Raw genomic sequence first — 25,306 nt, 5'->3', positions numbered from 1 at the left:
ACAGAGCCATAAGATGAGGCTAAATGCAGACCTAAGTGTATGGCGCCAGCCCATGCTACATCATATCCCACACTGTGCCAGGGACTGCGCCGACATCTCCAGACTGGACGCCGGCCCAAGTGTGTGTGTGTGTGTCTTGTCCAGCGTCTTAAGGAGACAGTGTGGAGAGTTATTCATCACTGGACTATTGTTTGCATGTCTGACTAAGGATTTCCGAGCTATAAAGAGGCCAGATCAATGGAGTTCCCAGTTATCACTGGGAGAACGGCTCATTTGCTGTGTAGCATCATACATTCATCTTAACAGGAGGTGGTTTTTCCAGTAGAAATCTGATCTGGATAATACAGGGGTTCCCAGTCAGGAGACAGCTCCTAATTACCTCAAAATGACCTTACAGGGTCCCTACACCCGGTACCACATGACAGAAGCTTGCAGAGACTATGAGGTAACAATCATGACATTTCGTTTTTCTATGTTCCTCAAGATTTGCAATTAATATGTAATAAATAATTATTACACTGCAGAAAACAGTGACGTACAAAAAAAACTGTCTAAAGCTGAAGATGACAGTGACATCAGACAACTGAAGAGAATGGCAAAGAACCTCACAGGATGACACTCAACACTAGCCAAATATCCTGCAACAAAGGCTGAATGAAATCACACATTACCAGGCAGTCCCTGCCACATAAGCCTAAGCGGAGGTGCTAGCCTGCAGTTCCAGCTGTGACCAGCAGAGGGATGATGAGTTTGGCTCTGTGGTGCTTGGTTCAGACTAGAGATGAGAAACTTTATTCGTCTCATCCGCAGGGCTTCATCGCTTGTCAGGAGACGCACACCGGCCACTAGATTGACAGGGCCGGACATTTAGCCTGGCCCTGACAATCTCCTGCTTGCGCTGCCACTCCTATTAAGGCCTCATGCACACGACCATTCCGTTTTTCTCGCCCAGATTCATTGGGGGACACAGGAACCGTGGGTATATCTATGTCCTCTCGGAGGTGTTGACACTAGTGAAAGCTGTTAGCTCCTCCCCTGGCAGCTATACCCCCTCCAGTGTCAATAGGAGGCAAGACCTCAAGATTTTTTTTATTTTAGTTTATTTTTTTCTCTTCTTTTAGGTGGGAAACAGTGGTTGCCTCGCCTCCCTGTTCACCTGGGGGAGCACGCCAGCGTTGGTTCGCCACACTGCCTCCTCCCCCCACAAGAAGGCAAGGTGGACCAGGGCAGCCTCGCTCCCCTGCATCCCGCCAGCAGAAGGGGTGACCCTGCTGGAGAAGAGGAAAGGTGGAGATAGCGGCTGGACAGATAAGTAGAAGCCTGCTCCAGGCCATCGATTTCCCCCCTCCTGCCCGCCGCTCAACCTCTCTGGCTGCAAGGGGTTGATCTATAATCGACTCTGGGACACAGACTGGGCCCCCATAAAATGCAATTGATTAATCAGCAGCAGGACTTAGCGCTGGGGCATAGACATGGGCCGCATGGGGGCGGAGCCAAGCGCACAGGAGCGCTTACAAGCAACGGGGGCGATTCACAGCTTCGGCTGGGGGCGATTCACAGCTTCGGCTGGCGGCGATCCTTCTTACATAAGGTTCGGGCTGCCTGTTTCTGGCACTGCTCGGTCACAGCAGAGGGTAAATCCAGCATGTGGGGGCTAATGGATGCGCGCGCATCGCAGCGACTATCTGGAGGGATGCAGGACCTGAGGGGGCGGAGCCTATCTTCCTGCCTCAGTGCTTAACCAGTTCTCTCCGGCTTTCTGTGGGCATCTCCTGGTCCTGGTAAGAGCGGTTATTCCTCTCCTCAGGTCTCTGTATCCCTCCAGCCTCAGATATCCCTGGTCTTTCACCATGTCTGATCCCTCTGGGGTTCTTCCGCGGCCAATAGCTGTCCACTATGCCTGCTCTATTTGTCAGGTTAAATTCCCTTGCAGGTAACAGGATTCTGTCTGCACTGCTTGTCAGATGCTCAGGCAGGGCCCCCCCCCCCCCCCAACAGGGTGGGGGGCCACCTCCTCCTCTTCCAGGACGTCTGGCGGGCCCACGTGTCCGACGCTTGGGCGCTCGAGACTGTATCCTCGGGATACCTGATCGAGTTACTGTCTCTTCCCCTTCAACCTTTTTGTGGTCCCCAAAAAGGAGGGCTCGGTACGCCCAATCCTGGACCTCAAACTGCTGAACAAGTTCCTCCGCCTCCAGTGGTGTCGGATGGAATCCCTTCGTTCCATAATTTCTTCTCTGGAGCACGGGGAATTCCTTTCGGCCATAGATATCCAGGACGCATACCTCCACGTCCCCAGTCACAGCGCTTCCTGAGGTTTGCGATAGGAGACTCATTACCAATTTGTCGCCCTCCCGTTCGGGCTGGCAACTGCGCCTTGGGTCTTCACAAAGATTCTGTCTCCTCTTCTCGCCCTGCTCCGTTCCAGAGGCATTTTCCTTATGCCTTATCTGGACGACATCCTCATCAAGGCCCCTCCCTTGCTCAGGCATCGAACAGCGTACAGATCACTGGCAGCCCTGGCTCACTTCGGGTGGTTGGTCAACCTGCAGAAGTCATCTCTGACACCCTCGTCTAGACAATTGATCTTCCTGGGTATGCTACTGGACATGGACGCGGCACGGATTCGCCTTCCCCCGGATAAGCGACTGGCCTTGTAACGTTCCATGAGGCTCCTTCTCGACTGCAGACTTCCGTCCATTCGCCTCTGCATGAGGACGTTAGGGAAGATGGTCGCCTGTTTCGAGGCAATTCCCTTTGCCCAGTTCCACTCGCACGTTCCAGAGGGTGATCCTGTCCTCCTGGGACAAGTCTTCTGAGCCTGGACCATCTCATCCGTCTCTCCCCTCAGGTGCGGTCGACCCTTAGTTGGTGGCTGTCGGTAACGGTTCTGGGAAGGTCCTTCCTTCCGATCTCCTGGACGACCACTGACGCCAGTCTACTGGTTTGGGAAGGGGTGTTCCCTCCAAGGACAGTCCAAGGCACGTGGTCTCGGTCGGAGTCCAAGCTCTCGATCAATGTCCTGGAACTCAGGGAGATTCTTCTGTCCCTCCAGCACTGGACCCACCTCTTGAAGGGTCGTCCAGTCGGACAACGCCGCTGCTGTGGCGTACATCAACCACTAGGGGGGAACACGCAGTCTGGCGGTGATGCAGGAATCTGCCGAGATCTTACAATGGGCGGAGGCCCATATCCCGCCAATTTCGTCAATTTACATCCCGGGTGTAGAGAGCTGGACTGCGGACTTCCTCAGCAGAACCAGGATAGATCCGGGCGAGTGGTCCCTCCACCCAGAAGTATTCAAGGCGATCTGTCTCCGTTGGGGTCGCCCCGTCATAGACTTGATGGCCTCAAGGCTCATTCAAAGCTTTCCACCTTTCTTTCCCGCGCAAGGGATCCGGAAGCTTGCGGCGTGAACGCTCTGATCTCCTCTTGGCAGGGGTTCTCCCTCCTTTGTGTTTTCCCCCTCCTGCCCAGGGTTCTACGGAAAATCAGGATGGAGGGCATTATAACTATCCTCATCTCCCCAGATACGCCGATCTCGTTTTCCTAGGAGACGTCCCTTGGTCACTGTCACTCAGAGACGACCTTCTTTCACAGGGTCCGGTGTTACATCTGTATTTAGGGTCTTTGACGGCGTGGCTATTGAAACCGCCATTCTGACTTGGAGAGGGCCTGGAGGTCCTTCCTGGGCTTCTGTGAAAGCCGGGACATACCCTCACTCGTTTTTTTTCTCTCCCCACGGTCCTATCATTTCTACAATCAGGGTTGGACCTTGGTTTAGCCCTTAGTTCCTTGATGGGTCAGGTTTTGGCATTTCTATCCTGTGGCAGCTTTCCAGCATCCTCTGGTTTCCCTGGTGCCCATGGAAACCTTCCTTCAGGGAGTGGCACATACGGTTCCTCCGTACCGTCCTCCGTTACCGCCTTGGGATCTGAATCTAGTCCTCCTAGCGCTCCAGGCTTCCCCCTTTGAGCCTCTACAGGAGATTTCTCTTGTGGCTTTCCTTGGTGGCTTTCCTTGTGGCTATCACTTCCATCAGACGGGTGTCTGAGTTGGCGGCCCTTTCTTGTAGAGAACCCTTCCTGGTTCTTCATAAGGATAAAGCGGTTCTCCGGCCCGTTCCTTCCTTTCTTCCGAAGGTGGTCTCCGACTTCCATATGAACACGGAAATTGTCCTTCCCTCTCTGTGTCCCTCTCCTTCACACCCTAGGGAAAGGGAGTTGCATCACTTGGATGTTGTCAGAGCTCTAAGGATCTATTTAGCATCCTCCGTTCCCTTCCGCCATACGGACTCCCTTTTTGTCATTCCAGAGGGTCCTCGCAAGGGATTGGCGGCCTCCAAGGTGGCAATCGCACGTTGAATTCGGGCTGCAATTGCGGAGGCTTACCGCTCCCGGGACAGGGTTCCACCCTTAGGTGTCACGGCTCACTCTACCAGAGCGGTGGGTGCATCTTGGGCTCTGAGGAATCGCGCTTCAGCTGCACAGTTGTGTAAGGCGGCTACTTGGTCCTCCTTACATACTTTCACGAAATTTTACCAGGTGCATACTTGCGCATCGGCGGACACTGCCATGGGCCGCTTGGTCTTGCAGGCGGCAGTTTCCGAGATGCCTGCAGGGACGCTGTTTCCATGGGACTGTGGTTTTTCCCTTCCTGTGGACTGCTTGTGGACGTCCCACGGTTCCTGTGTCCCCAAATGAATATGGGCGAGAAAAGGAGATTTTTGTATAACTTACTAGTAAAAATCTCTTTCTTGCTCTTCATTGGGGGACACAGCACCCACCCAGTATTGTTGTTCAACCAGAGCTGTGGCTGTTTCTGGTTAGAACCCCGTTGGGTTTTTGGCATGGTTGGTGTTCCATGTTTTTTTCTTTGGTTGGCTTGCTTCTCCTACTGCTTGTACACAAAGTGAAGCTCCGTCTCCAGGCTGGAGGGGGTATAGCTGCCAGGGGAGGAGCTAACAGCTTTTACTAGCGTTAACGCCTCCTAGAGGACATCGCTATACCCACGGTTCCCGTGTCCCCCAATGAAGAGCGAGAAAGAGATTTTACTGGTAAGTTATACAAAAATCTCCTTTTTGCGGCCGCAAAAAACGGAAGCTGCCCGTAATTTGCGGAACGGAACGGGCGGCCCATTGTAGAAATGCCTATTCTTGTCCGCAAAACGGACAAGAATAGGACATGCTATATTTTTATTGCGGGGCCACGTAACGGAGCAAAGGATACGGCCAGCACACGGAGTGCTGTCCGCATCTTTTGCGACCCCATTGAAGTAAATGGGTCTGCACCCGAGCCGCAAAAACTGCGGCTCGAATGCGGACCCGAACAACAGTCGTGTGCATGAGGCATAACAGAGAAAGGGCAGAGGCTTTGCTTCTGAGCTGCCACCATTGCACAGGCAGGAATTGTTAGGGCCGAGCTAAATATCCGGTCCAGTCAATCTATCAGTAGGTGGGTGCTTCTTTCCCTGCAGAGACAGCCCCAGGCAGGTGAAGAAGTCCTGCAGATGTGACAAATTAATTTGCACATCTCTATTTCAGACACAACACCCCCCCAAAAAAAAAAAAAATACTGCAGGAGGATTCATATACAGGGAGATTGTATAGTGACGCCAGGGGGATATAATAAAGACAGGACTGCACTGGAAAAAGAAGCCATGAGTCATAAGATGGAACCCGACCACAACATCTGGAGCCATTTATACAATATAAACGTAACCTGAAAACCGACCTCAGCCTCCAGCACCAGTATCTGTCTGTAATTCTGTGCAGAAAACAAGAAGCTGCCTGTGCTACTGTGCAGTCAAGGTGATAAAGCAGAGCTGTAGTGTAAAGCATGGGGGAGGGACAGAGCAGTAGCATAAGCCTCTGAGACAGAAGGCAGAGTTCAAACTACACACGATTATTTTGACCACTTCCTACTTTTGACGTCGTCAGCAGGTAGCTTAAGAATGAAGTACCGTGTTCTGAGCTGGATTGGTGGGTATATATGGTGTGTGATAAGCTGTCTGCATGCATATTCCTCGTAATGGGTAAAAGGGGCGATTTATCAGAGTTGCAGGAAAGGATGACTATTGGCTTTTGGGCCTCAAGTGGCGGTATTTCTGACACTGTGCAGTGTGAACTGTTCTTGTGCTGCTGTGGTGAAAGTGTATGGTGAGTGGACAAATTGCACCATCAGTGTGGAAACTGCAGAGACCACGTGCCATTGATGTTAGAGGTGAACGTCGGCTGTGAGGGTGGACAGAGACACCACAGTGAAGCAACTCTCTCCCAAAATGAACCAGGGGCTATCAGACGTGTGTCTAACACAACAGTTCAGAGAACTCTGTCTGCTTCGGAGCCCCATATGCAGTAGACGGTCACTGCACGTATGATAACCAAGTTGCATCGGCAGAAAAGGCTTCAGTTTTTGCAGCAGTATCGGAATTGGACCTCCACTGATTTCTGTTTCATGGAATAGATGGACGCTGGCATGTCAGGAGAGAAACATCAGAGAACAAACTTCCTGCAACCATTTGTGGAAGAACACAAGGGGAAGGTTGTCGTGGCATTCTCTGGGCACACTTATCCACACTTAATGACCAAGTCTTCTAAGTACTACCCTGTCCCCCTAATTCCCCAGACTTGAACCCAACAGAGCATCAGTGGGACCACCTCAATGGTCGTGTTCCCTCTATGGATCCTCCCCCACGCCGCCTCCTGGATCTGTGGGATACACTGTTGTCAGCTCCAGATACCCGTGACAGTCTAATAAGACCTTACTGAGTGACCCTCAGGTCGTCTAGCTGCTGTCCGTGCTGCACATGGCAGGTACTCTGGATATTAGATGCTACTCAGTGTTACTTGACTGTAGCTAAATACTGTTACTTTACTGTAGCTAAACTGAAATAGAGAAGCATTTAATATGGCTTCTATGTATTTGTGACATGCGACTTATTCACTGACCTTGTCAAAGAACTGATAGAGTCTGACCGTCTTCTCCAACCTGCTTCTGCACTCCTCAAGTCTCCTGAAGAATTCGCCCACCTTCTCCTGACACTTCTGCAACCTGATCATGTACTTCTGAACGTCAGGGGAGGGGAGGTTCTGCCACCGGTCCACCGTCTGGAGCAGCTCCTGACCACGTTTGCAGTACTCCTGAAAACAAGAACCAAATGTCAGCGGTCCGGGTCTCCAGCTCCTAAGGAGGAGGAGAGATGTCTTAAGTCACCACTTACACATGCCACACCATCAAATTCACGGAAATGTCCTTGTGTCTGAAGAAGAACCTCCAAAGAATCTTCTAGGACACTGCACTCCTCAAGTACCCGCTCGCCGACATTCTCTATCCATCCGCTGACCTAAAAGAAAGGAGAAGATGCCAAACAACAATGGTCAAACAATGAGCTGTACACAAAAGTGTCCACATACAGCGACATGCCTGTAATCTAGCATCTGATAATCCAAGATAGAACTGCAATGTAATAGCAGTGGATTATGTGACATTTTATTTTCGGATTCCAGAAACGTTCCTCACAAGGAAGTTCTCCGTTTTTTTTCTACAATCTTCTGATAATCTGGAGTATGCAATAATCTGTAGAATTAATGCAGAATTAACCCTAAGGCTACCAGCGCAGTACATATACGGCGGTGGTGCGATGTGTAAACCTGACGCCCGCTCGCACGTGCAGCGGGCGTCATGGCCGGCAGATACAGCAGAGACCTGTGGCTAATTACCGTGACCGGCAATAATGCTGATTGCGGTAATTAAATGCTTTAGATGCCGTGATCAAGTGAGATCACGGCACCTAAATGCGCAAAAACATGTGTCCAATCCGGGCATAGGTACCATGTTTCCCCGAAAATAAGACCTAGCCCTATTTTGCAGGGTTTTTGGGAGTAGGGCTTAAATATAAGCCCTACTCCAAAAATAAGCCCTAGATGAATTTTATATTTATGGATTCAGCAGCTCAGGAGTGCTCACTAATGGCTCTGAGCTGGCAGGGCAGGCGGGCAGGACATCAGCGCTTTCCCAGCTGATCGGATCCGGGCAGGAGCTACAGTACAGCAGCTGCACGCTACCAACACTTAGCCTTAGTGAAGCCGCTAGCCCGCGCATACATCGCAGCTTCACTAAATGCAAAATTATGCCGGCAGCCGCGCTTCCATCTACGGTACCGAATGGGTACATCGCTGGGCAGGCTGGACTGGCTTCTCTACCCTGTACTGCCGCCAGCCCGCACGTTCTAACTTACCCCTACCGTAGCTGAATGAGGCAGCAGGAGGATGTCCTTCTCCTCTCTGCTGCCTGGAGCTGGAGGTGCTGATTGGTGGTGAAGGCGTCCTGCTCCCTCCCCCTGCCTCCACCAATCAGCACCCTGTCATCTCTTGCGCCGGATCTCCCTGGTAACGTACTGTACACATTGCTGCCTAGGGGCTCAGGGGCAGTGTACGTACGGTACCAGAAAGAAGTGTGGCATTGCCTGCCAGAGTACTGTACCGCTATCATACCGTAGTACTGTGCCACCCACTGTGATTATACTGTATTGAAATAAATCTAGATTTTTTTTTTGTCCAAGCATTAATGTGTGACTGTTGTTCATGGACCCAAAATAAGCCCTACTCCGATAAAAGGCCTTACCCTTTTTTCAGAGAAAAAAAATAATATAAAGACCCTGTCTTATTTTCGGAGAAACATGGTATTTGCGCTGAATACTGGTAGCTTTACTGAATAAGCTAACAGTATTCAAACTGCAATTCTTATTTTGGCTACCAGATGGCAGGCCAGGATAAGAAATGAGCAAAATAAGCTAATAAATTCCTGATAAACCAAAAAAATCATTAAAAAATGTAATAAGCTCATATATGAGGTACATAATGATCACAAACAATTTAAAAACTAAAAATGTTTAAAAAATTATATATTTTTTTTATTTTTTATATAGGTTTAAAATTACCCCCCCCTTTCCGTATAATTAAAAAAAGAAATACCTAAATAACAATAAATATAAACATCATGGGTATCACCGCGCCTGAAAATGCCCGTACTATTAAAATAGAAAAATAAATTCCAATACAGTGAAAAGTGTAACAGAAAAGGATTAGCCATTTTTTCATTGCTTCTCTTACACCTAAAAAATTAATAAAATGTGATCAAAAAGTCACACACACACTCCAAAATGGTATCAATTAAAAGTACAGATTGTTCCACAAAAAAAATGAGCTCCTAAACAGCTCAGTAGACATAAGTATAAAAAAGTTATGGGGGGCAGAATATGGTTATATAAAAAAAAAAATAATCTCAAAGTTTAAATGTATTTTTACACTATTTAGACATGAAGATCCTATACATATGGGGTATCGTTGTAATCGGACTGACCCAGAGAATAAAGGGCATAGGTCAGTTTTGTCGTAAACAAAACGCTGTGGGAACAAAACCCGTAAAACAGTGGAGGGATTGCGTTTTTCTTTTCCCAATTCCACCCCATTTTTTATTTTTTTTACGCTTCCCACAACATTTTATGCCATAATTAATGGTTGCATTAGAAAGTACAACTTGTCCCGCAAAAAAAAATAGCCCTCATACAGCTATGTAACAGTAAAAATAAAAAGAAGTTATGGCTCACGGAAAATAGGGAAGAAAAATGAAACCGCTAAAAACAAAAAAACCTCCGGTATCCAAAGGGTGAAAGGACTTTTACTGTACTAACAAGACATTCACTTAAGGTCCCTTTACAGAGGACAGAGCAGCATGCTGTCTTGAAGGAAGTGTTCCTTCCAGACAATCTGCTGGTCGTGTGGGAGGACACCCAATGAACATGCGTTTCGCTCATTCATCGGCGGTACATTTACACCGCCAGAAAATCACTTAAGAGCGTTCCTATGAACGTTTGTTAGCGATTATCTTTAAGATTCCCGGCCAATGTAAAGGGCCCTTAAAGATACAGCGGCAGTAAATAATCCGAACACTATAGGTCAGGAGAAGGCTCCCCAAGAACAATAGAATTCTGCATATTGAAATCTAACATGTCTGACCCTTTATTACTCTAACATAACGTGAGTTCATGTATCTACACCCACCGGGTTATCCACATCCTTACCTCGTGAAACTGCTCTTCAAATGCTTCAAAGCCAATGACTAACTCCATCTCCTGTATGCGTCGGTTAGACAGCCGCACCAGACTGTGCACGCCTTCATCCACCCGGTTATACAGCTCTGCCGCCATGTCCACTGTTTCCCTAAAAGACACGTCACCTTACAACACATGTAATACATACATATCAAACACACTGATGGAAGCTGCCATGTCTGCAAAGATCACTGCAATCATCATATTCCAATGTCAGAACTACATAGATGCTGCTCATCACTTGATCTGTCGCAGGTCACTTTTCAGAGAAGTTCTCCAGCAGCTATGGCACTGTACTACATAATATGCACTGCGGGTCAGTGAGGCAGACCTTTATGAAAAACATGAGGGTGTCAATGGTGGGGAAGGGATGTCTCGTTTACACTTCAGGAAGAGGTTCTGCAGCAGCTTCAGTGTGTGTTTTTAGATGACGAAGCACATTAGGAGCCACTTTTGTAGTGACCTGTATGTGGCATACATTGGCTCTGTAGAAATGAGTGGTACATGTTTGTATGTCAGCCACATGTGGTGTGAACAGAGACTAATACTCTTTCCCCAGTGATTTCCCAGTTTAGGGGTCTCTCGGATGCTGGGAAAAGCATCCCGGACGCCCCCCTGTCCCTCGCAGGATGCAGTCACAGAGCTCTGCTGGCCCCTGAGTTGCTGTGAAGAGGATCTGGTGCCAGATGATGGAGTGATGAGCGGGAAAAACATTTCACAACTCCAACAGCTTCAATCGAATTCCAGACACGGCACAGTGATCCAAAGTGGCTGGAAAACTGCGGCGCAGGCCAGGACCTTACTGGTAGATAACCCTGGCTTCCTCCAACAAACACCCCCATTATCTGCAGCGACTGCTGGTCCCATTGTAGCGTTAACACTTCCACGGCCAGACGCCATCTTACATGTGTCGTCCAGTTTTATGTAATTTTTTTTTTTTTTTTTCTTCTTTCTTTTTTTCTTTCTTTAGTATGGTCCTGTGCTCCAGTCCTAATCCCATCTACCATATACACGCCCTGTGCTCAGTCCTGCTGTATGGTCCTGACCTCCAGTCCTAATCCCATCTACCATATACATGCCCAGTGCTCAGTCCTGCTGTATGGTCCTGACCTCCAGTCCTAATCCCATCTACCATATACATGCCCAGTGCTCAGTCCTGCTGTATGGTCCTGTCCTCCAGTCCTAATCCCATCTACCATATACATGCCCAGTGCTTAGTCCTGCTGTATGGTCCTGTCCTCCACTTCTAATCCCATCTACCATATACATGCCCAGTGCTCAATCCTGCTGTATGGTCCTGACCTCCAGCCTAATCCCATCTACCATATACATGTCCTGTGCTCAGTCCTGCTGTATGGTCCTGTCCTTCAGTCCTAATCCCATCTACCATATACATGCCCAGTGCTCAGTCCTGCTGTATGGTCCTGTCCTCCACTTCTAATCCCATCTACCATATACATGCCCAGTGCTCAGTCCTGCTGTATGGTCCTGACCTCCAGTGCTAATCCCATCTACCATATACATGCCCAGTGCTCAGTCCTGCTGTATGGTCCTGACCTCCAGTCCTAATCCCATCTACCATACACATGCCCAGTGCTCAGTCCTGCTGTATGGTCCTGTCCTCCACTTCTAATCCCATCTACCATATACATGTCCTGTGCTTAGTCCTGCTGTATGGTCCTGTGCTCCAGTCCTAATCCCATCTACCATATACACGCCCTGTGCTCAGTCCTGCTGTATGGTCCTGACCTCCAGTCCTAATCCCATCTACCATATACATGCCCAGTGCTCAGTCCTGCTGTATGGTCCTGACCTCCAGCCTAATCCCATCTACCATATACATGTCCTGTGCTCAGTCCTGCTGTATGGTCCTGTCCTTCAGTCCTAATCCCATCTACCATATACATGCCCAGTGCTCAGTCCTGCTGTATGGTCCTGTCCTCCACTTCTAATCCCATCTACCATATACATGCCCAGTGCTCAGTCCTGCTGTATGGTCCTGACCTCCAGTCCTAATCCCATCTACCATATACATGCCCAGTGCTCAGTCCTGCTGTATGGTCCTGACCTCCAGTCCTAATCCCATCTACCATACACATGCCCAGTGCTCAGTCCTGCTGTATGGTCCTGTCCTCCACTTCTAATCCCATCTACCATATACATGCCCAGTGCTCAGTCCTGCTGTATGGTCCTGACCTCCAGTCCTAATCCCATCTACCATATACATGCCCAGTGCTCAGTCCTGCTGTGTGGTCCTGACCTCCAGTCCTAATCCCATCTACCATACACATGCCCAGTGCTCAGTCCTGCTGTATGGTCCTGACCTCCAGTCCTAATCCCATCTACCATACACATGCCCAGTGCTTAGTCCTGCTTTATGGTCCTGACCTCCAGTCCTAATCCCATCTACCATACACATGCCCAGTGCTTAGTCCTGCTGTATGGTCCTGACCTCCAGTCCTAATCCCATCTACCATATACATGTCCTGTGCTCAGTCCTGCTGTATGGTCCTGTCCTTCAGTCCTAATCCCATCTACCATATACATGCCCAGTGCTCAGTCCTGCTGTATGGTCCTGACCTCCAGCCTAATCCCATCTACCATATACATGTCCTGTGCTCAGTCCTGCTGTATGGTCCTGTCCTTCAGTCCTAATCCCATCTACCATATACATGCCCAGTGCTCAGTCCTGCTGTATGGTCCTGTCCTCCACTTCTAATCCCATCTACCATATACATGTCCTGTGCTTAGTCCTGCTGTATGGTCCTGTGCTCCAGTCCTAATCCCATCTACCATATACACGCCCTGTGCTCAGTCCTGCTGTATGGTCCTGACCTCCAGTCCTAATCCCATCTACCATACACATGCCCAGTGCTCAGTCCTGCTGTATGGTCCTGACCTCCAGCCTAATCCCATCTACCATATACATGTCCTGTGCTCAGTCCTGCTGTATGGTCCTGTCCTTCAGTCCTAATCCCATCTACCATATACATGCCCAGTGCTCAGTCCTGCTGTATGGTCCTGTCCTCCACTTCTAATCCCATCTACCATATACATGCCCAGTGCTCAGTCCTGCTGTATGGTCCTGACCTCCAGTCCTAATCCCATCTACCATACACATGCCCAGTGCTCAGTCCTGCTGTATGGTCCTGTCCTCCAGTCCTAATCCCATCTACCATACACATGCCCAGTGCTTTTTTTTTGCATTTCAAAAATTTATTGGGAAAACTACAAAACATTTACAGTAGAAATTTTTACAATCTCTCAATTCTTAGTGACCCAACTAATTATATATAGATATAAATATATTCAACTCATCTTTTCATTACATTTACATTTAGAAAACCCTCCCCTCCCTCCCCCCTAGTCTGTGGTGCGTCAAAGCAGGACCCCCATAAATAAAACAACTTGACCTCGACTAGTCAATCCTCCAACCACCCCATATCCTATTCCACTGGTCCTCAACTTCCCTCCGTTTATATATAATTTTCTCGTAATTTTTTACCTTATCGGTTAAATTTATCCATGTATTTATGTCTGGAGTGGATCGGGCAAACCAGGTCCGACTGATCAAAACTCTAGCCAACATCAGTATTCTGCTCAGGAAGATCTTTTGATACTTGTGATTTTTTAGTTTGGAAAGATCATTAAGCACAAATACTTGTGGTTCAAAAGGAATTCGAATTTTTAGTTTATACATAATACAATTATTAATACTATTCCAGTAATTTATAAGTTCTGGACAAGTCCATATCATATGGAGAAAGTCCGCTCCTGCAGTGTCACAGTTTTATGTAAATTAATTCTAAAACTATGAAAAGTTCTACAACTTTATAATATATTTAGCATTTCTATTCCTTACCATTTCTAAGATCTCTGCTTGCTGTCAGTGAATGGGAAAATTCTTGTTTATATCCAGAAGTTGAAATCATCAGTTGAAGGCATCAATCCTGACCTCATACTTCTCACAGCTGAGGATTTGTTTATTTTGTATCCAGTCTAGACAATGCTTTCCAACCTAAACCTATAAGGCTGAGTTCACACCAGCATTCAGCCTTTCCGTTCTCCTGCTCCGTTATAGGAGCAGGAGAACGGAAAGGACGGATTGGGCACATAACTGAGGCGAGCGGAGCCTACGGACCCCATAGACTATAATGGGGTCTGTTAGGTTTACGCTCAGAAAATGATTTTGGAGCGGAGACAAAAGTCCTGCATGCATGGAAAAAATCATTTTCTGAGCGTAAACCTAACGGACCCCATTATAGTCTATGGGGTCCGTAGGCGCCGTCCGCCTCAGAGGATAGATCATCAGTATCAAGAAACTGCAGAACCCCTTTAAGTTTTATTTACATGATATGAGCTCCTCACAAAGGGAAGGATTCTCCTCCAGTTTAGCCATCAGCCCAGTAATCTCATGTTACTAATTCATGTTACATACATTGCTCCAAAACTGCAGCAGGACTTCAGTACAATCCCATCATGGGTCACGGTACCTGTAATCATCTGTGAGAGTTACACACGACTCCTCCTTCCTCAGTCTGGCCAGAACAGCGCCCCCTTCTGTCTGCAGAGTCACTAGTCTTGCATCTTCCAGCACAGCCGTCATCAACTGGCCAAAACGCGTCAGCTGCAGACTGGCCTCCTTCCAGAGAGAAGACACAGCATGTTACATGAGAGGCAATAGACAGTCTCTGGTCACACGCTGTGATAAATCTGGCAGTACGGACAAGTGTAATGTTCCAATACGTGAGAGGAAAACAAAAACACCAACAGGACGGCAAAAATCCGACCCACTACAACTATCCAAAGCAGCAGTATAAATCTGTCTCTCCTACTGATAGATTACTACAATGTACAGTATCAGTGCAGGAAGAATTCTGAATCAGGAGTCCTGGCTGTTTAGACCTGGAATGCTCAACCTGCGGCCCTCCAGCTATGGTAAAACTACAACTCCCATCATGCCCTGCTGTAGGCTGTCCGGGCATGCTGGGAGTCGCAGTTTTTCAACAGCTGGAGGGCCACAGGTTGGGCATCCCTGGTTTAGACTGAATACATCGTTGCAAACCCTCTGCTTTCATATGTGATTGGATGATCCAATTCACTGGCTGTATAGTTTTGTAAGATACAATACTAATATGGGGCTTAAACATGACAAGTGCTGTCCGTACACATCAGATTTCTTCTTCTGGAAATGTTCTGATGAGGACAGTTCGACAATCAGATTGGGTTGATTTCTAAATGCAAAGATACTATACGTTTCAGGCAAACACCTGATCTAGGGATGAGCAATCACATTCTGCACAGAAATAAACAGCAGGCTAATGGGGCGGGGGGAGATCCGTCTACACTGCAGGGTTCAGCCTTGTGGATTCCTCACCTCAGCCGTGTTGGGCAGAGCGATGACCTGCATGTTCTGGATGGCGTTGTGCAGGAAGATGCAGGCATCCCGGCAGCTGTCTTGCAGGTTCTCCAACTTCTACAGGAAAGAAAAAATAATAATCTGAATATTGAAAAAGAAACTGCACGGGCAGATGGTCACTCACCACACAATGGACGCACCTGAGAGTGAGAACGTTCTGCCTGTGTATAAAGGTGGGATGTACACTGCCAGACTGAGCAGGCAATTATCAGGAAGGAACCGTTTCTTCCCAATAATTGCCTGCCCACCAGTGGAGATAAAGAGCTTAGAGCCTATTTTTGGGAAGGACTATTTGTATTAATGTTCGTTCATGATAATCGGCCTAACAATTTTGCGGTATAAAATCTGCCTCAAGTCATGCAAGGATCACGGTGGCACAATATAGTCACCCCAAAGTCCAGAGTGGTTACTCACCGTGCGGAATGATAGCCAGTCCTGGTGACAATATGGGAATGTTCCATTAAACGTAGGGGGGAGCTGCGAGGCCTCTATGTGTTTGTGCAAAGACTTCACTGACGTGAGAACATCAAACTGTAGAAACATATGCAGATAGAAATGACATCACCAAGGAAAATGTTCTGAAACTTTCTAATATATCTGGTGCTTCAAATCTTCACAATCTCTGCTTGCTGTCAGTGAATGGAAGAATTATTGTTTGTATCTAGATAGAGGAAGAAAACCTGTACAGAACAAATACTTCTCACAGATGAAGGTTTATTACAATTGTATCCAGTGTAGACAATCCTCTATGATCTGATCACATAAGCAGCACAAATCCCTCTCCTGTCCTGATACTTTGCTACTATGTATCAGGGCAGGTAAGATGTATAAGGCTGGAAAACTCACAGATGATTACTTGAGCTCTGTGTGCTATATATATATATATATATATATCTCAATCTCTTACAGAATATCAACAAATCACTTTTTAATCAGCACAATCCCCTTTTTTTTTTGCATACACTGTGCCTTTAAGCGAAGCGCTGCAGTCAGGGTGCAGGAAATAGGCGCTTCTATAAATCATTCCTGCCGCTGGTTTAACTCTTCAGGGGTCGGGGGTCATCGGCCATCATTGTTCTCTCTTATTTTGCCCTAATGAGCCAAGAGCAGGATCCGTGTATGAAAGCCTCTGAATTAGCTAGGGTGGGAGCTGACGCCTGTCAGGGGCTCTTCATTCTGCTTTTGTGTAAGGTGGACACAAGGAAGAGGTCAGGCTGAAAGTTATGCTAATCTTAACCCCTGGGCGGCCTCAGGAGACACGGGCTGGTATATGCAGCACACTTCACAGGGGGCTTCCATATGCTTTGTCACAATTAGTCAGACATTACTGACGGGTCAGATTGGATTTCAGAACAATTAGGGAAACCCTTAAATAAAGGATTGTTGGGCGAGTCATACCCTTGTAGTCATGCGAGACGTTCTGACTAGCATATATACACTCACACAGGACAGTCATAGTTTTAACGTAATCTGTCAATCAAGGACCCGGAAATCCAAAAACTTCAGGAAACCTTGCCTGCAAATTTGCTATGACCCAAACCCCATTTTTTCTATTCCTAGAAGCTGCATCTGTGCAGTCATCTGATAATAATGAAGGGTCAGTTACTGGGATCACCAGTATTCTATACCCCCCAATAACTATCACTATATAGTAGTAAAGATCTACAGTACGTACAACAGAATCTATGCCCCTCTATCCAGACAACCTGCACCTTCTTGCAATTTGTACAGAAGACTACAACATGCGACTTGGATCACGTGGGGCTCTGCACTCATTACCTGCACTCCTTGTGGTCTCTCCACGGACAGGACAAGATCTTTCTCTGTCAGAAGTAATACTCCATGGATACAATGAGGAATAGTGCTCTGGAACAGAGTAATGCAACATTTATTACTACAGCTCTAATACATCAATCCAAACACAGGTTATAACCCTCATTATGCTGACAGACAACTTCTTATATAATTACTACATCTGGAAGAGATCAGTCTGGGTGTAATCTCAGCTATATTATCACCAGACATGACTAAATTACACACAGAGAGCTGCAGATTGGAGACCACCGCTGGCAAAGAAGTTGGAGTTATTACACCAGTCAGCAGTTATCTCTCCGTGTAATGAGTTGACTGCAGATGGAGAGCACAATGCGATGAGTGACAGGTAAAGCTCTGGGCATCTGTCACATCGATCGTACACAGGGCTCCTGCAGACCATTGCATCGTCCTGCAAGGTCCAGAATGGCTCCGCAATGCAATTATGCAATGACCATAAGTGCCTCTTCCTATACCTATAGTTTTTGCAATCAAAGTGGACAAATCTTTAAATCTGCGACATAACAAGTAATGTAATTGGTGCTAAAATGGTGCAAAGTGCCAGCAAATGCCTCTAAGAAGCCCATAATCTGCAGGAATGTGTTCAGTGTATTCTATATAAAGGTACGGCTACAAATCGGGGTACAGCTACACTGCGACATGTGTTACAGCAATGTTGCACATTTTTTGTAATGACAGGAATGGTGTTGCACTTCAAAATGCTGTGACCTTCGCATAAACATCCAACTTGGATGGATTTTGTGCGACTGACGCATCACAGTCACATCACCATTGACCATCATTACAAATAACGTTGCGTGACAAATGTCGTTGTGTAGCTGAGCCCTAAAAGTGGGGCAGATTTTAAGGCAGCAATCTGAGACCGATTGCTATGGGAAACTGCTCCACTTCTTGCACTAATTCTGATGAATCCTGGATGGATGGAACAAATACCTGGACTATATGAATGGCTTTAAATAAGGCGGGTACTGGAGAGCACCTCCGAGTGTCCACCAGCAGAGTCAGGCCCAAAGCTCTGCAGTCTCTCCTGGGAGAAGAAAGGAGAATTAGTGACACGGTGCAGATGATATCACAGCCATGAAACCAGCAAATATACTGAAAGCACAAATCGCCAAGTGCTCGGCCATGGATAGGTGCGATACTGTAAAGTCAAATAGTTTATGTAAGCATCATTGTATAAGCAAGAACTTCTGCAGCTTCTCTCCTCATTTTCAGTATCTCTGTTTGATATCAGTGGCTGAAATCCCCAAAAGAACTTATACATTTCATAGCTGAGGATTTGCTACAATCGAGCTCAGCCTGTTTAGGATTGCCTAGACTGCATACAATTGTAGCAAATTATCAGCTGTGAGAAATAGTACATCTGTATGGGTCGGTTTCCATTTACTGGCAGAAAACAGAGATCTTGAATTGGTGAGGAAATGAAAGAAAAACATTGGCAGTAATGTGCACCAGAGAACTGCATGAACCACAGTCAGGTCCATAAATATTGGGACATCGACACAATTGCAACATCTTGTGGTGAACCCTCTGTATTCACCCTGGTGAAGTCTTCTCTCGATTGTTGACTTTGACACACATACACCTACCTCCTACCTACCTCCTGGAGAGTGTTTTTGATCTGGTAAACTATTGTAACAAGTGGGAGGCACATATGCAAACTGTTGTAATTCCTGCACCGTTCACCTGATTTGGATGTAATTAAAGCTGACCGTCTGCAGGTAAAGCACATCATGTTTGTTTTATTTCAAATCCATTGTGGTGGTGTATAGAGCCAAAAATGTTAGAATTGTGTTGATGTCCCAATATTTATGGACCTGACTGTATATATGAAACCCAATGGTCTGTGCACCAAATTCCCACAGGTTGCACAGATATAGAGGGGTGCCGTTAGTGTGCATTATATAAAATGAGAGAGAAAGGGGGACCGGCTCGTACCGTACAACGCTGTAGAAGTACAACAAGAGGCGCCCCAGTTCAGCGGCGTTGCAGTGCGGGTTTAACCAGCAGGTGTCACGAGTGTTGATTATCACCAGAGCGCGTCCACTCCTGTCCCGTGTTCCTAAAAAGACATAGATCTGGTTTTGTTGCAGGTAACAATGAAACGCCCCTGCAGCTGTGATACATCTGAATTAATAGCTTTCTACAGTTAGTATAAAGTGTCAGCTCACCAGGCAGATAGATGACGCCGCTCGTCAGAACCTCCACATTAACATCCCTGACCTGCCAGGGACGGCTCTGACTTTTCCTGCAGACACTTGGGGAGCTCAAGCCATGAGGCCTTAATGGCGAGGGATCTCTCTCCAGGCATATTTCTGGGGGCCTCTCCTGACCATTGGTCTGTCCTGTAAAACCAAAGAATTCAAGATTTTTATGTTCCTGGAAGATGACTGCTAAAAAACAAAACATCACTGTATATAATAATCTCTATCACTTTATGTATTAATACAGTGATGGAGGGGATCAATATATACAGTGATGAAGGGGTTAATTATATACAGTGATGGAGGGGATCACTATATAAAACCAAAGAATTCAATATTTTTATGTTTCTGGAAGACGACTGCTAAAAAACTAAAAAACATAAAATATGTTGTATAAGAATATATTAGTCGAAGGACATTATACTCCACAGCTGCACTTGAAATGTTGCTGGTTGTCACTGGAAACAGTCAGCAAGCTTGAGGACAGACATCCTCACAGCTCATCTGAACTCAATCAGTGCAGCCAATCCTCTGTCAGCTGCAACTACACCGGCACAAATCTCTCCCCTCTACTAAACGAGGTGATTATTATATACGGTGATGGAGGGGCTCAATATATACGGTGATGGAGGGGCTCAATATATACGGTGATGGAGGGGCTCAATATATACGGTGATGGAGGGGCTCAATATATACGGTGATGGAGGGGCTCAATATATACGGTGATGGAGGGGCTCAATATATACGGTGATGGAGGGGCTCAATATATACGGTGATGGAGGGGCTCAATATATACGGTGATGGAGGGGCTCAATATATACGGTGATGGAGGGGCTCAATATATACGGTGATGGAGGGGCTCGATATATACGGTGATGGAGGGGCTCGATATATACGGTGATGGAGGGGCTCGATATATACAGTGATGGAGGGGCTCGATATATACAGTGATGGAGGGGATCAATATATACAGTGATGGAGGGGATCAATATATACAGTGATGGAGGGGATCAATATATACAGTGATGGAGGGGATCAATATATACAGTGATGGAGGGGATCAATATATACAGTGATGGAGGGGATCAATATATACAGTGATGGAGGGGATCAATATATACAGTGATGGAGGGGTTATTATATACAGTGATGGAGGGGTTATTATATACAGTGATGGAGGGGTTATTATATACAGTGATGGAGGGGATCAATATATACAGTGATGGAGGGGGATCAATATATACAGTGATGGAGCGGATATTATATACAGTGATGGAGGGGGCTCAATATATACAGTGATGGAGGGGATATTATATACAGTGATGGAGGGGTTATTATATACAGTGATGGAGGGGTTATTATATACAGTGATGGAGGGGTTATTATATACAGTGATGTAGGGGAGTATTATATACAGTGATGTAGGGGAGTATATACAGTGATGGAGGGGAAGAATATATACGGTGATTAAGGAATCAAATACAGCACTGAGGGACTGTTATATACAGTGATCGAGTAATTGAGCAATTATCATACACAGTGATTGGCAATTCCGGAATTTGCAGACAGCCGCTCAATCAGTGTTAAAACAACCGCACTGCAAAAAAGTGTTGTGTTCTCCGTGTATGCCAGTACAGAGCACAATGATGCAACTCTGATGGTAGGCAGCGCTGCACTGTATAACACACACGGGCTAACGTTACCTCACACTATGTCCCTCTTATATGTTTCACCAAAGCAATGGCCTTTTCAGAAGACTGGGACACACTCCCCTGAAGGCACCAATGCTTTGTAAAACACGTCAGGACCATACAGCGTGCACGGAGACTGGGAACACTGGGACAGCAAGAGATTGAGATGCTGTGATAGACGAACACTGCAACAGTAGGTGTGGGCAAGCCCTTTAAATATCAGATACGTAAATCGAAAGAAGAAAATTAAGGAAAGACTACTGCAGTCCGAGCCACAATATATGCAGCCGCGCTCAAAGACCATTTTGTTCAGAGAAGGTCGAGCACTCACATATTTGTGCTCATAAAACAATGAATCATTCGCCACAAAACGACTCAACCTCAACAGTGAAGAATGCAAAATGAAAATAAAAACTGAACGTAATGTTAAATGGTCAGCCCATGAATCATCTCATACCAGAAGGCTGTTTTATAGTAATTTACAATGATTTGAAAATGAAAATTACTTTAAAGAGGTTTTCCCATTTCATACAATGGGCGCATATCACTAGGAGGTGGGACCCCCACCTACACTTAGAACGGAGGTCCGAAAGTTGTGGAGGTCGCACTGCACATGTGCAGCTGCCATCTACTCATTTCTATGGGCCCACGGAAAACAGATGAGCACTGGCTTGGCTATTATGTAGGAAAATGAACACCAGGAGGCGCCAAAACTATTTAAGTAAATGACCAGCAAGTGGCACTATACTATGTAAGTAAATGACCACGAGGTGGCACCGTACTATGTAAGTAAAATGACCACCAGGTGGAGCCATACTATGTAAGTAAATGACCACCAGGTGGAGCCATACTATGTAAGTAAATGACCACCAGGTGGCACCATACTATGTAAGTAAATGAACACCAGGTGGAGCCATACTATGTAAGTAAATGACCACCAGGTGGAGCCATACTATGTAAGTAAATGACCACCAGGTGGAGCCATACTATGTAAGTAAATGACCACCAGGTGGAGCCATACTAAGTGAGTAAATGAACACCTGGTGGTGCTATACTTTGTAAGTAAATGAACACCAGGTGGCGCCATACTATGTAAGTAAATGAACATCAGGTGGCGCCATACTATGTTCCCTATTATCAAAACAAATGAAACATTCTCGTTTCAGGTAAAACATGTTACTACCACTAGTTTTGACTGTACAAACCACATGTAAAGAATGTGTTAATGTGCTGTAAAACCGCTGCTGCGTTCACACTACCACTAGGCGCACAGACACCTTCAGTTGGAATCCCAGACATTTTCCTTGTAAACAAAAATGTTACTATAGATCAACAGCAAGCGGTGGTCTTGAAAAAAAAGTGAAGACAAAGCATCATAAATTTTAGAACCTGTCAATATACAGAGATTTAGTGTATATTCCCAAGTGGTGTACATGCTACGGATTGCCTGCTGCAAAACTGGAGGCGGAAAATCTGCAGTATCACAGTAGCAAGACGTGGACGTCATCCACATGTTGCAGAAAAGAATCCACAGCATAAAATGAGCTGCAGTGAGATATATAAATGCAGATTTTTGGTGTGGATATACTAAGTTGCAATACATAGGGTAAACCCCACAGAAAATCCACAGCAAAATCTTGTGGTGCACTGTGGAAATTCTGCCCCAAGTGACCGTACCCTTAAAATTCATTTACAGAAAGTCCCTTAAAGTTTTACATTAACTTTTTACAGTTTGTGCAAATTTCTCCATCTGCAGACAGTGACACACAATGTAAAAATCCAGGATCTTGGCATAGCCTCACCCACTGGGTGACACAGCGGCATGAAGTGACTGCAACCTTTTCACCAATGGGTGACTCATGCTCTGTGGAGCCCCCTCAGTACAATAAATGGAAGGTTATAGAAGCCCAAGTCCCTCTCGCATGTCTAGGAAATTTACGGGAAGGACAGGGGTCAGCCACGGGATATTTTAGGCTGGATACAGGATGGAGATGGTTAAATCATGTGTGTGCTGACACATCCCAGGATCAAATAACTTCTCCCATTGATACCAGAGGCAGGGCAGGATCATACACAGTTCCAGGGAACTTTAGTGAACAATAAAAGCAGAACCCTCCCCGTCTGCTAAACAATTCCAAACTGGCCTTCTACCCCCAGGACGGTGAGCAGGCAGGTGCAGGGGCTCTGGTAATAAAACTACTGGAGAATATGCAGCAGAGCCGACAACACCTCAGTCTGTAGAGCTGAGACAATCACCTACTGACCAGAGGGTCCGAGAAAGGCGAAATCATTCCCCCACTGCAAACTGATCGATTTACTCATCTCAACCAACAGATTATATGGTTGCTGTAAAGTTACAGAAACAATAATCCGATAATAATAAAAACCATCCGGGATCTCAAAAAATTATTGCAGGCTTAAAACTACAACCACCAACATGCTAAGACAATAAATGACTACTACCGAAACAGCTATACCTTGCCTTGCAATTTATAAGATTCAGACAAGGCTGCAGCCCTCCAGCTGTACTCAGACTACAACCTCCCACATGCTATGAGCCAATACAGGCACGGCAGACTACTACCACCACCACAGCTCTACCTACTCAGGCATCACCATTTTCAAGAGTTAGACCAGTGGTCCCCTACCTGTGACTCTCCAGCTGTAGTGAAACTACAACCCCTAGCATGCTATAGAAGGCATTACAAGCACAGGCAGACTACTACCACGACAGTTCTACCTACTTGGGTATCAACATTTCCAAAATTTAGACCAGTGGTTTCCGACCTGTGGCTCTCCAGTTTTTGTGAAATTACAACCCCCAGCATGTCCTGCCATTTTATATTTGTCCGTGCATGATAGGAGTTTGACAGCCTGAAGTGCAGACAATGATGGGAGTTATTTCTATGGTATGACATCAGAAAATCTGAATTCCCCGCAGCTGTCCTTCATGCTTCCCCTATGAATACATATCCTGACCTCTCCTAAAACAGGAAGGGAGCACAAGTATAGGAGCTGTTCAGAGATCAGGAAATACTCGGGAGAATCTGCACACAGGAGGATACGACATTGATGCCCAGGGACTTCCAGTCCAGACACTGCCAAAGCCATGTATATAAACCTTCTGTATACATATATAACCACAGGAGGGGTCTATTGTGTCTGATCAGAGCCAGACATCGCACTATGCACTGAGGCCCTTAAAGGGGTTCTCCTGGAATTAAGAACATGAAAATACGTAAATAATACTTTATTATAAATATATTCCCAAATACCTTTCATTAGTTATAATGGCTTGTTTTGTCTGGGGAGCAATCATTAGGAGAAATAAAATGGCCGCCGTCCTATTAGTACCCACAAAACCTGTCCTAAAGAGCTGTCTTATCCGCCTCTCTGCTCTGCTTTCCAGGGATGATGATCCTGAAAACAGCTGATAAGAACTTCAGCTGAATCTCTGTAGAAATGGAGTTCATTAGGAGACATGAAGTCCAGAGAGGATGGACTGTGGTAATGGAGACTGCATACAAGTGCTGCTGCTCATTATCTACACGCCCCCCTCTCTGTACTTCATGTCTCCTCATGAACTCCATTCCTACAGAGATTCAGCAGAAGATCTTATCAGCAGTACTCAGGTTAATAATCCCTGAAAAGTAGAGCAGAGAGGAGGATGAGGCAGTTATTTATCTCAGTGTTCTGAAGTAACTTGTCCTGCTGTGTGGATAGGACAGATTCTGTACTAATAGGAAGGCGGCCATTTTATTTCTCCTAATGATTGCTGTCCAGAAAAAATGAGCCATTATAACTAATGAAAGGTATTTGGGAATATATTTATAATAAAGTAATATTTAAGTATTTTCATTTTCTTAATTCTCGGGAGAACCCCTTTAGGGCCCTATTACACTGGCAGATATCCGCTAAGATCATTGCTGGCGGCAGATCGTGCCATGTAATCAGCACTCTGCTGCCGGCAAACAAAGATTCTGTATGGGGACGAGCGATGACATTAGTGATCACTGCTCCCCATCCCCAGGAGATTGCTGCATGTA

General features: G+C 46.3%; 1 protein-coding gene across 1 annotated transcript in view; it reads right to left on the bottom strand.

The window, feature by feature from the left end:
- LOC122920104 (puratrophin-1-like) overlaps window positions 1-25,306 on the bottom strand; it is an 82,286-nt gene that overhangs the window by 22,947 nt on the left and 34,033 nt on the right. Inside the window, exons 5-14 of the mRNA XM_044269312.1 lie at window positions 19,537-19,710; window positions 19,304-19,427; window positions 18,299-18,392; window positions 17,312-17,398; window positions 15,947-16,063; window positions 15,491-15,589; window positions 14,607-14,755; window positions 10,084-10,222; window positions 7,222-7,344; window positions 6,950-7,141 (exon numbers count right to left, since the gene is read on the bottom strand). Coding sequence (XP_044125247.1) covers window positions 6,950-7,141; window positions 7,222-7,344; window positions 10,084-10,222; window positions 14,607-14,755; window positions 15,491-15,589; window positions 15,947-16,063; window positions 17,312-17,398; window positions 18,299-18,392; window positions 19,304-19,427; window positions 19,537-19,710 — 1,298 coding nt within the window. The remainder of the gene's footprint in view (window positions 1-6,949; window positions 7,142-7,221; window positions 7,345-10,083; window positions 10,223-14,606; window positions 14,756-15,490; window positions 15,590-15,946; window positions 16,064-17,311; window positions 17,399-18,298; window positions 18,393-19,303; window positions 19,428-19,536; window positions 19,711-25,306) is intronic.

The sequence above is a fragment of the Bufo gargarizans genome, chromosome 10 (assembly GCF_014858855.1).
Source record: "Bufo gargarizans isolate SCDJY-AF-19 chromosome 10, ASM1485885v1, whole genome shotgun sequence".
In the NCBI taxonomy this organism is placed as follows: domain Eukaryota; kingdom Metazoa; phylum Chordata; class Amphibia; order Anura; family Bufonidae; genus Bufo; species Bufo gargarizans.
This window is presented reverse-complemented; position numbering and strand designations above follow the sequence as displayed.